General features: G+C 41.6%; 1 protein-coding gene across 1 annotated transcript in view; it reads right to left on the bottom strand.

Moving 5' to 3' along the window:
• Nucleotides 1-11,919, bottom strand: part of LOC105991712 (chromosome unknown open reading frame, human C7orf31) — a 34,378-nt gene extending 22,459 nt beyond the window's left edge. Inside the window, exons 1-3 of the mRNA XM_013024392.1 lie at nucleotides 11,683-11,919; nucleotides 10,889-11,043; nucleotides 521-697 (exon numbers count right to left, since the gene is read on the bottom strand). Coding sequence (XP_012879846.1) covers nucleotides 521-697; nucleotides 10,889-11,022 — 311 coding nt within the window. The 5' untranslated portion in view covers nucleotides 11,023-11,043; nucleotides 11,683-11,919. The remainder of the gene's footprint in view (nucleotides 1-520; nucleotides 698-10,888; nucleotides 11,044-11,682) is intronic.
• Between the last annotated feature and the right edge of the window lie 147 nt (nucleotides 11,920-12,066).

Raw genomic sequence — 12,066 nt, 5'->3', positions numbered from 1 at the left:
CTTGCCTTGCATGCATGAGGCCCTGGGTTCGATTCCTCAGCACCACATAAGCAAAAAAGAAAAAAGCTAGAAGTGGCACTGTGGCTCAAGTGGTAGAACACTAGCCTTGAGCTGAAGAGCTGAGGGACAGTGCCCAGGCCCAGAGTTCAGGCCCATGACCGGACCCCCCCCACCCCCGAAAAAAAAAAAAACTAGCAAAAGCCAACAGAATTTTTATGTACTTCACAATTAGAAATCACATGATTCATATTTTTTTATTTGTGACCTAAGTTAGCACAAGGAATAAGTCTCGGGACAGATTTTTGTTAACAAAGGACTAAGAGTAGAAATAAAGACAAATGGGGGCTGGGAAGGTGGCTCAGTGGTAGAGCGCTTGCCTTCAGCTGAAGAGCTGAGGGACAGCGCCCAGGCCCAGAGTTCAGAGAGCAGACCCAAAACCAAAACAAAACAAAACAAAAAAGGAAATAAAGACAAATGGCTAACAGAACCCTGGTGGGGTGAAGAGCAGAGCTTCAGTTACCTGGTCCATGATTCTCCACCAAATCCATAATGCTGATGTCCTTTGGCCAGGACAGGAGGCGATCCACATTTTTGTCGGTGTTCATCAGGAAGTGTAACAGGCATTAAGCCGCCATACTCCCTTTCGTTGCCCCATGGAAGCCGGCATTGTTGGAGTGTGTTCCTTAATTCCTTGTACCTGTGAAAAATGAGATGAAGTTGTTCAGCAGCACCTAAAGTTCCGATTGCTTACTAAGTGCTTTTACTTATTTTTTTATTCACATCAATACTTGCCCATTTTACTACCTCTCTTAAGTAGACAGTGCATCGTGATCAGTCACCAATCCCCAAACCAGTCTCGGAGACTTTACTTGTTCCATTTTCATGCAACTATATAACAATATTCATCCTCTATCCCCTTCTTCCTTCATCTACCCCCTTCACTAGTACCTACACCCCAGACAAGACATGTTTCAATTTCTAGATCCTCATTTTTGTTCAAGTGTATGCTTATTGTTCAAAGGGGCTTTGCCATGGTATTCATACATGTATACTGTACTTTAGACTGATCACACAATCCTGTATGCATGCACATCTATGCTTATAGTTGGGGCCCAGCAACTACACACATGTCAGAAATGTGATCTTTGTTCTTCTGAATCTGGCTAACTTTGCTAAACATTTTTAGTTCACATTTTCAAAACACCTAATTCTCCGTGTCAGGGAGATCACAATAGATCCTGATTACTAGGGTGTCATCATCATGGGATTGTTGAAGGAATGAAGTGAAATTTTGAGATGTCTACACATGATTCCTTTTTCAACAGCTGTATTTCTTTTGAGAAATACATTTCTTTAGGCATCACTCATGTGCTGAAGAATCCACCAATGTAAGGTGCATAATCCAGTGGCTTTGAGTTTACTCACAGATATGCCTAAGCTATACAGCAAAACATTCTACCAATATGGATACATGAAATTTTGCTTAGCCATTTATCAGTTATGGATATTTGGCTTTCATGAATAATGTTCAAGTTTTGTTGTTGTTGGTTGTGGGGCTTGAACTCTGGGCCTGTGTGCTGTCCCTGAGCTCTTCAGCTCAAGGCCACAGCACCACTTCCAGTTTTCTGGTGGTTTACTGGAGATTAGTCTCATAGACTTTCCTGCCCAGACTGGCTTTGAACCATGACCCTCAGATCTCAGCCTCCTGAGTAGCTAGGATTACAGGCGTGAGGTTTTGTTTGAATGTTTGCTTCTAACTTCCTTGGAAATATATAAGGGAACAACTTAATTCTGTGTTTAATTTATTGAACTACCAAACTGTTTGCTACAGGCGCTGCTCCATTTCACATTTCCAAAGGTACTAATTTCTCTACATTCTCCCCAACACTTGTTATTTTCAGTTATAAAAGAAACAAAATGGTGGGGAAATAGTTCTAGTAGTAGAGTAGTTAACTAACAAGTGTGAGGCCCTGGATTGGATCTCCATTTGAATATATGTGAAGTGGTATCTTAATATGGTTTTAACTTTATTTTCCTTTTTTTTAATTTTCCTACACTTATTAAACTTTATTTTTCTAATAACTAATGATATTGGATATTTTTTTCATGTTACTATTGGTCATTTGTAAATCTTCTTTGGATCCATTTGGATCCTATGCATTTTTAAACTAGTTGTTTTAATGTTTGTTATAGTTGTTTATGTTTATCTAGATACATATCAAACATTTTCCCCTGTGATTTTCTTTTCACTTATGTGAAACACAATTTATTTCTTTTCCTTGTTTAACTTTTTGTCTCATCTAAAAACACATGGCCAAACCCCAAATCATAAAGATTATCCCTATGTTTTCTTCTAAGAGGTTTATGGTTTTAATGCTTATATTTTGGTCATCAATTCATGATGAGCAAACTTTTATTTATTTATTTAAAATTTAATTTTATTTTTTTATTGTGAAAATACTGTAAAGAGGTGTTACAATTACATGGGCAAGATAATGAGTACATTTCTTATCAAGCATTGTAGCATCCTCCTTTGTTTCCCCTTCCCATCCTGCCCCCCCCTTGCTCCCCCGACCCAATCCTCCCCGCCCCCCCACCAAAGTTGTAAAGTTCATTTTTGACATAACGACTTGTACATCTCATTGTTGCAATGGGTCCACCTGTATCCCTATTTAAATGACTTGTTTTTTCCCTTCCCCTCCACAAATTATACCCACATCAAATATAGTGAAAGTAGGGGCTAGACTGTGGGGGAGGGACATACAAAGCAACAAAGAAATAATCTTATAAATGTGTTAGAAACAATCGCATGAAAGAATAAAACATTTGAATACATATTTTAGGGTTAATTTCCCTAACATCTCCTTATCTGACCTATTCTGCTTGACTCAGACATATACTAGATATTGAGCAAACTTTTATAAATGATGTGAAGTATATATATATATGATGTGAGCTACTTCTTCCCAGAAACCCAGTGCAGTAACCCAGGCTCACAAATTTTCTATGTGGATAAAGTCTTTAAAAGGACATTGAGGAATTGCTTTGGAGAAACTGCAGAAAACTGAGGAATTAAGTTTTGCATCAAAGCCAATGTGCTGCAGGATCCTAAAGTGACCATGAGATTTTATTTTGATTGATTTATTTTTTAAGTAGTTGTACAAGGGATTTCAATTCCACAAGTCAGACTGTGAGTACAATGCCAACTTGATTAATGCTACCTCTCTCCTCTTCCTCCCACTTTAAAGTGCTACACACCGTAGCCTTCATCCTGGGAATTTCAATACATTTTGGAAAAATTACATAGGGCTTGGATTTATAAAGACTTGAGTGGAACTTGCTGAGACCTTAAGAGCTGTGAATACAGGGTTGCATTTAGATTATATTAGAAGAGCTGAGGTAGAATTTAGGAATGTGAGGCACATTTGAAAAGAGCCATGGTGAGAGGTGAAGCATAACAGGAAAACAATGATAGTATCCTATGTAAGCCTTTGAACTATATTCCCAGAGCAACAGGGAGCCAGTCAGAAACACAGAAGAATAGCTTTGGTAGGCCTGAACATGGGACTGTATTTTCTGTCAGAATTAATGAGTAACAATGTAATCCCTCTACAGTCACTGATAAATAAAATAGAGAAATAACACTCAAAGAGTATCTTATAAGTGTTCTTTATTGTCATATGTTACTAGATCAAAGGTTGGCTAACTCTGTTCCTAGCTGAATCCATCTACCTCAATCCAACAGCATGACCATTCCTATCATCTATGACTGCTTTTATCACAGAGGGCAGAGTAGAGTAGCAGGGACAGACACAGAATTTAAAACATTTGTCTAGATCTTTACAGAGAAAGTTTACCAAACCTTTGCACCAGCTAGTCAGGAAGAATATTGGTGACCATTGATTCAGGGTATGATAGAGATGCTGGCGCTCAGATCTCAAAGGTCCCACTAGCTCTCTGACTTTGATCAACAGGGTATGAGGGACATGACAAGTCAAAATTATTTAAGCACATTATGATTAATGATAATATAGCCTTTAATATTTAAGTTTGTAAAAGTCATATTTAAATACTAAATGAGTTGATTTCTCAACATCTGACCCCTTTATATTACTTTGTCCCTGAAGAAGAGCCAGTAAAAAATGTTAATCATTTAGGCTGACATCCACCTAAAATTGGTTAAGTTCCAAAAAAAAAAAAATCTAAAGGGTAATACATAAAAATATTTCTTTTAGGGTCTTAATTCCTTACCTTTAATATTCGTAGTACTATATAGAGGAAACTGGTTAAAAAAACAAATAAAAAGCTTTATGGTAACTTTGTGTGTGTGTCAGCCCTAGGGTTTCAACTCAGCAGGACCTGGGTGTTGTCCCTTAGCTTTTTGCTCAAGCATAGTGCTCTACCACTTGAGCTACAGCTCTACTCCTCCACTCCCCCCCACACACTTTGTTTTGGTAGTTAAGTGGATATCAGAGTCTCAAGGACTTTTCTGACTGGGCTGGCTTCAAATCACAGTCTTCAGATCTCAGCTTCCTTATACTTAGAAGCTTAAATAACATGTATTTCTGGGCTGGGAATGTAGCTTAGTGGTAGAGTGCTTGCCTGGAGCAAGAGAAGCTCAGGGACAGTGCCTAGGCCCTAAGTTCAAGACCCAGGACTGGCCAAAAAAAAAAAATCTATAACAAAGAGGATTCTCATCAAATTACTCATGCTGAAATCTATGGACACAGGAAATTATTTACATGTTTGGGAGACAGATATATTCTCTTATGGAGGGAACCCAGAACTAATTTTGAAATTAGTATATAGAATTTTGACTGAGAGAAAATGAGGAGTTCAAAATGAATGTATTCAAGACCTAACTTATGTAATTGTAACCCCTCTGTACATCACCTTTACAATAACGATATTTTAAAAATGCATAAAATTCTGTGGTGATTTGTGGTAGTTGTTACTGGCACTTTAAAATACAAAATAATATTCTGCTGTTAATGTACTTAACATTCTTAAGGGAGATCAAAAGGGATTATATAAAATAGTGGCCACTGCTGGGAAGGTGGCTCAGTGGTAGAGCGTTTGCCCTGCATGCCTGAGGCCCTGGGTTCGATTCCTCAGCACCACATAAGCAAAAAAGAAAAAGGACGGAAGTGGCGCTGTGGCTCAAGTGGTACAGCGCTAGCCTTGAGCTGAAGAGCTGAGGGACAGCGCCCAGGCCCAGAGTTCAGGCCCCACGACTGGACCCAAAAAATTAAAATAGTGGCCACTGTATATTGTTCTAAAAAACACAAATAAATAAGTCAAGGCTTACAACATTAGCTTTCTCTTAGTGACTGGATAAACCAGAGCCCTAACTTTGGTTTCCTTAGTATTTTTAATACTTTTCTGCTAGCCCAATCATTCTCAAAATACACTGAAAACAAACTTCTTTACCAGACGTATGCCCTTTTCTCTTCAAACCCAGTGAGTCAGACTAGGAATCTGTAACTTTAGAAGGGTCCTCAGGCGATTTCCATGTAACATCTCTAAATCAATCCTGGGTAACAGTACAACTAGACAGTTGTCTCTCCTAGAAAAAGTAGGCTGATAGAAGGAAATCATCTTGTATCACTGTTAAAATTGCCAAATTCCTTGAAAATACTCCAAAGGGCATTTTTAAAGGGCATTCTTTTAAGTATGTCTATGGTTACAGAACTAAGCGGCTAAGAGCTAAAACATGGTAAGATTCATGTTCATAATTAGGAAGGATAATCCCGTAAAAACAATGACAAAAGTTTTTTGCTCTGTGTTGTTTTGTTTTCAAGGTACCCTGAGATTTGGTTTCAAAGCCACAGAGCCAGAACGGGGCCTGAATGAGTATTCCATAATCACAGAGTGGTGGTAGCGGTTACCCATGATATTTTCAAGACTAGTTCAGAATCTTGTTAGGGAAAGAGAATCTTCTGGAAGTCTAGCTCCTTTTTACCAAGGAGTTAGGAGGAGAGGTTCTGAGAAACTTGAATACCCTGGTTTTTTTCAGCTTAGGGACTGTGAGAAAACTGATGTGAAACAAAAAGGAATGCAGATTTTAATTATTTAGCCAGGATTATGGTTGTACTTAGATGTTGTTTCAAATAATTTTGTCTGCAGTTTGTTAGTGGCTGGTCAATTGTGCATTTAACAGTACTTCCTCAAAGGTGCTTCTTTTAGAGGCAATACCAGTTTTGGGGCTTTGGGGTCAATCACTAACCAACCATTGGACCATTTAGGGGCTGGGAAGGTGGCTCAGTGGTAGAACACTTGCCTTGCATGCTTGAGGCCCTGGGTTCAATTCCTCAGCACCACATAAGCAAAAAGAAAAAAGCCGGAAGTGGCGCTGTGGCTCAAGTGGTAGAGCGCTAGCCTTGAGCTGAAGAGCTCAGGGACAACACCCAGGCCCAGAGCTCGGGCCCACGACCAGACCCAAAAACACAAAAAAACATTGGACCATTTAGGTAAAGGGAATCAATATTTCAGTGAAAAGCTTACCCATGAATGCTTTTCTTTCTTTTCTCTCCCTCCTTCCATCCCTCCATCCCTCCATCTTCCCTCCCCACCCCACCCCCTTTGAACTCTTGACACTTTCATTTACTAGCTCAGCTTTTCTGCTCACAGTGGTGCCCTAGCACTTGAAGCATATCTCCACTTTTGGATTTTTGCCAGTTATTTGGATCTAAGTCTCTTCAGTTTATCTGCCCAGGCTGGTTCTGAATTAAGATCTCAGACTCCTGGGTAGCTAGGATTCTAGATGTGAGCCACAGTGTCTGGCCCCCTGAGTGCTTTTTGAAGGCACGGTGAATTCATTATGACTGTGCTAAATTCCTACTCAGATTCCTTTTGTGTTAGAGACAAGGGACCATCCCAGAGCACTCAGATCTGCATGGATTTTCCTCTGATCCAAGGTTAATTTGATTCTGCTTAATTTGATGTCCTCTGAACTGAAAAAAAAAAAAAGCTGGAATTTGGGGCTGACAGCCATTCTTGTGAATTAAAGTCCGTGAGACTCCAAAAGTACTGTTGTGGCTCAAGTGGTAGAACACTAGCCTTGAGCTGAAGAGCTAAGGGACAGTGCCCAGGCCCAGAGTTCAAGCCCCACAACCGACAAAAAAAAAGGGGGGGAAGGGGATAGGTGAAGTAGGAAGGGAGGGAGAATGCAGTGAGGAATTCAGTCTATACCACAAAATTAAGAAGAGGGAAGGAGTGGGTGGAAGGGGAGTGAAAATGTTGAAGGAGCAACTGATCAAGATGCACCGTATTTATAAACTGCTTAAAAGTACCTCTTTTGTTCAACTACTTAAAGATAAAATTGTTTTAAAATGAAGAGGTATTAACACAGTGATTAATATTGTGAGTAAAAGTAGGTTGGAGAACTTTTCTTGTGTTTTAATATCATGATCTTTTTCTGTTGGAAAAAATGGAGGATTTTTTTTCCTCTATAAATCTCATGGTTTCTAAGCTATTTATAAGGAACATGTATTCCTTTTATAATTAAGAACCTTTCTTTCTCTTTGGGAGTACAAAGGGCATGTTTCTAAACTGGAATAGATCCATCAAGTGTGATCAAGATGATGACTCCCTAGACAAGAATACAAGCAGAGTCTAGAGAAATGACTCAGAAAGGCAGAAAGAATCTCCAAACTCTCGAAGAGTTGCCAGCCTAGAGCGATGAGTTATAATTTTGCATGGCTTTACAGAGAAGAACGGGAATCAACAGGTAGAAATTACAAGGAAGAAAAATGTCCTCATTAGAATGTAATTTATCTAATAATCACAACAGTTAAAAATGGAATGGAGTTGGGCGCCAGTGGCTCATGCCTATAATCCTAGCTATTCAGGAGGCTGAGATTTGAGTATTGAGGTTCAAAGCCAGCCACGGCAGGAAAGTCCATGAGACTCTTATCTCCAATAAACCACTAGAAAACCAGAAGTAGCGCTGTGGCTCAACCAGTAGAGCGCTCGCTTTGAGCTGAAGAGCTGAGGGACAGCGCCCAAGCCCAGAGTTCAAGCCCCACGACTGACAAAAAAAAGAAAAAGAAAAAAAAGGAATGGATTTGTTGAATTGAAACCCCTTTGTCCTACTACTTAAAATGTCATTTCTAGAAATTAGAAACAACCAAAAACCCACAACTCCTTCAGAAGTTTTCTACTCCTGCTAGCCAGAGTGTTTGTCTTATCTACCTCTATGTGTATTTATATCCTTAACTTTGACATCCTTCAGCAGAACCAAGTAAAATAATATTCAAGATTTCTCCACCGTTTTATCCAGTGTTAGTTGGGAAGAAATGCTTGACCCTTCTAAAGTTTTAAAGTTTTTTTTTTTTTTAATGACTTACGGGGGGCTGGGAAGTTGGCTCAGTGGGCCTGGGTTTGACTTCTCAGCACCACATAAGCAAAAAAAAAAAAAAAAAGCTAGAAGTGGCACTGTGGCTCAAGGGGTAGAGTGCTAGCCTTGAGCTGAAGAGCTGAAGGATGGTGCCCAGGCCCAGAGTTCAGGCCCCACAACCCACTAAATAAATAAATAAATAAATAAATGAAGACTTAAGGACATCTTTCTTATCAGTAAAGATGAAAATTAGGACTGGAGTAGAACATTGCAGGGCAACTACAATGGGTTCAGAAGATGAGGATAGAAACATGTCCAAATTAGAACTCAAAAAAGTTTGTGAACTTTTTTGTTTCATAGTGTAGTAAGCTGGGGATTGCTCTTCCTAGATTGGAAGAGTTGGATATTTCCCTAACTAAACTTTTGAAGCTATATGAAAATATTAAAACCTCCATCATTTCTACAGCTGCCACTGCCTTATGTGGGAACAGTTAAATTAAGCAAGGCAAAGTTCCATGTGTTGTTCTTGATATTCTTAAATGTTTGTGTGTTTACTAACATGTATTTTTCAAATATCCCTAGTTTGTCCAGCAAGTATTTTTTTTGTGTGATATTCTGTTATTTCTATGTTACTGGAATTGATGGCCATCTAAGAATAGGACTGACTTCTAGAATATTCCTATCTCCCAAGTGGTTGACTGAACTATTCCTGTGTCATAAAATGCTGACTCACCAGAAGTGAGTTTGGGGGTGGGGGGGGAGAAGGAGTAGACCATGTGGTAGTAAAGCCTCATTTTGAAAGCAAGTGGCCTCTTGTCTGATTTCTCAAAAATATTTTTTAGGTGTCAGTTCTGAGGATTTAACTCTGGGCCTGGGTGCTGTCCAAGGGCTATATTTTGCTCAAGGCTAATGTTCTACCACTTAAGCTACAACTCTATTTCTGGCCTTTTGGTGAATAATTGGAGATAAGAATCTCATGGATTTTCCTGCCAGTGCTGACTTTGGAGTGCAATCCTCAGCTCTTAGCTTCCAGATTAGCTAAGAGTATAGGCATGATCCACAGGAGCCCAGCATTAAAAAGAATTCTTAAATAAAAGAGATGAAAGTGAAAAACAATAAAACAAGAACACAATTTTTTTTACTAAGCATTTTGATGTCTCATCCAATAATTCAAGTAAACCATATACAGAAAAAGATGACATTACAAATTAGGTGTATCTGATACTTCCTATGTTACATGGGGAAATAGTAATTCTCATATGATTGTCATGAAGATTAAAAGAGTTATCACATGGTTGTCACGGGTTAGACATGATTTTAGTCATAATAAATACATGTGTCACAGGAAATTTAGTTAAGCAAAAATTTTAAATATGAGTAACAGATTATGGGTATTTTGATGGTGTTAGGGGATGATAGGAAACCACCACAACACACTTCATTAAATAAAAAAAAACTATGAAAATAGATTAATTTGCAAAGTTAGGAAGTGATCATTCTAGATTCTGGGAGGCTTAATAGATGTGGAAAATACAAGGTTTGTCATGATTTTTTTTTTTTTTGTTCTGCCTTTCCTATGAGAAGAGCCTTAGAACAATGAATACAATAGAGTACATTTAAAAATTACAGTAATAAAACTTCCTTTTTCTAGTACTGGGACCTGAACTCAGGGCTTCACACTTTTTCTGCTCAAGCCTGGCATGCAACCACTTCTGGTTTTCTGCTGGTTAAATGAAGAGTCTCACGAGCTTTTCTTTCTGGTTTTTTTTTTTTTTTGGTTCGGTCGTGGGGCCTGAACTCTGACTCTGGGCTGGGTGCTGTCTGTCCCTTAACTCTTCAGCTCAAGGCTAGGGCTCTACCACTTGAGTCACAGTGCCACTTCCGGCTTTTTTCTTTGTGCTTATGTGGTGCTGAGGAATCGAACTCAGGGCCTCAGGCATGCAAGGCATGCGCTCTACCACTTGAGCCACCTTCCCAGCCCTAGCTTTTCTTTCTGAACTGGCTTCAAACCTTGATCCTCAGATCTCAGCCTCCTGAGTATATTGGATTACAGCCACAGGCTAGTAAACCCTTGGGGATGGGGGCGGGGAGAGGAGATCCTGGGGCTTGAACTCAGGGCCTAGGCCCTATCCCTGAACTGTTTTGCTCATGCTCTACCATTTGAGCCACAGCTCCATTTTTAGCTTTTTGGTGGCTAATTGGAGAGTCATGCATTTTTCCGCCCAGGCTGGCTTTGAACCTCAATTCTCAGATCTTAGCTTCCCAAGTAGCTAGGATAATAGGCCTGAGCCACTGGAGCCTGGCTAAAACCCTCTTTTAAATGCACTTTTTGTGGGTCGTGGTGTTTGAACTCTAGGCCTGGGCACTATCCCTCAGTTCTTCAGCTCAAGGCTAGTGCTCTACCACTTGAGCCAGAGTGCCACTTCCTGCCTTTTCTGTTTATGTGGTGCTGAGGAATCGAATCCAGAGCCTCACGCATACAAAGCAAGCACTCTACCCCTGAGCCACTTTCCCAGCCCTTAAATGTACTTTTTCTAGTTTTTGTGTTACCTGTCCTCCGAAGCGGTTGGACGAACATTTTTTTCTAGGGGAGTGTGCACTTCATCTGAGTACAAGGTGTCTGACAGGATGTCAGATCCTTCAAGCTCCCTGCAACAGTAGGGGGTGCCGTGAATCACCTCCATGCTTGCCTACACAGGCACAATCTGGAAAAGAAGCAGCGCACATTTGGTTTTGGGAAACAGTATCATGGGAAACTGTCCACAGCATATCAATTTTTGTCACGCAAGACAAGAGATCCATTTCCAATCGCCAAACGGCTCAAACCAGTTAATGCCGAGAACCCAGAAGCTTCCTTTTCTCACGGGAAAGGCTGTGGGCCAGGCGGTCCCACTACTAGTAAGAAATAGTCACCCAATCAAAATCTAGGGACGTGAATTTCCACCGAAAACAAATCCGCCACGTGGAAGATGCTTTTAAGGTTCTGAACACTTCCTGGCTGGCCCGTGGGGTCCAGAACTTGGCAGACATCGCTGGAAACTCATTTCTGTAACCATAACTAGGAAGCCGATGTTTGTTTCTTTTAACCACCCCCGTGGTCTCTCTGCAAATGAGGAAGAACCATCAACAATCCAAAGCTGACCCAAAGACTTGGCGGTTTCCAGACAAGAATCTATGCAGACCGGTGGAGATTCGGTGGTGCAGCCTACGTGGGGACCCCTCCCCCAAAAAAGAAAAGGATTCTGGGCCCCCAGCCCCTCTCCCCGCCTCCCCGCGGGCGCCCAGGCCGGGTCTCCAGGCCCCCGGGACCCCTTCCGAGCCAGGCCTGGCCCGCGGCACCGCACCTGGGATCTCTGCGTAGGAGCCCCAACCAGGCCGCGCCTCCCCCTCCTCTCCCTCGAGCTGGTGGGCGTCCTCGGGGCGTGGAATTCCGCGGTCGTCCGCACCTGCGGCCCCCGGGAGCTTGCTGGCAGGTGCGGGAGAGGGAGAGAGAGGGGGGCGCCGGGGCAGGCGCCAGGTGAGGCGCTGGGTGCCTGTGACGGCGCCGGTGACAGCGGCGCTAGGTGATGCATCCTTAAAGGGTGGGGTGGGGGGCTTCGGCGCGCGGTGGCGGCGGGGCTGGGCGCGGCGCGCGGCTCCCGGGATCCTGCGACCTAACCCACCGAGCGCTCCCCGGATGGGCGGGAATTCGAAAGGGTACCGGAAGTGGAGAGAGAGGGGGGCCAATG

Source organism: Dipodomys ordii, unplaced genomic scaffold (genome assembly GCF_000151885.1).
Source record: "Dipodomys ordii isolate 6190 unplaced genomic scaffold, Dord_2.0 Scaffold76, whole genome shotgun sequence".
Lineage (NCBI taxonomy): Eukaryota > Metazoa > Chordata > Mammalia > Rodentia > Heteromyidae > Dipodomys > Dipodomys ordii.
Note: the sequence above shows the minus strand (reverse complement) of the source record. Positions and strands in the feature narration are given on the sequence as shown.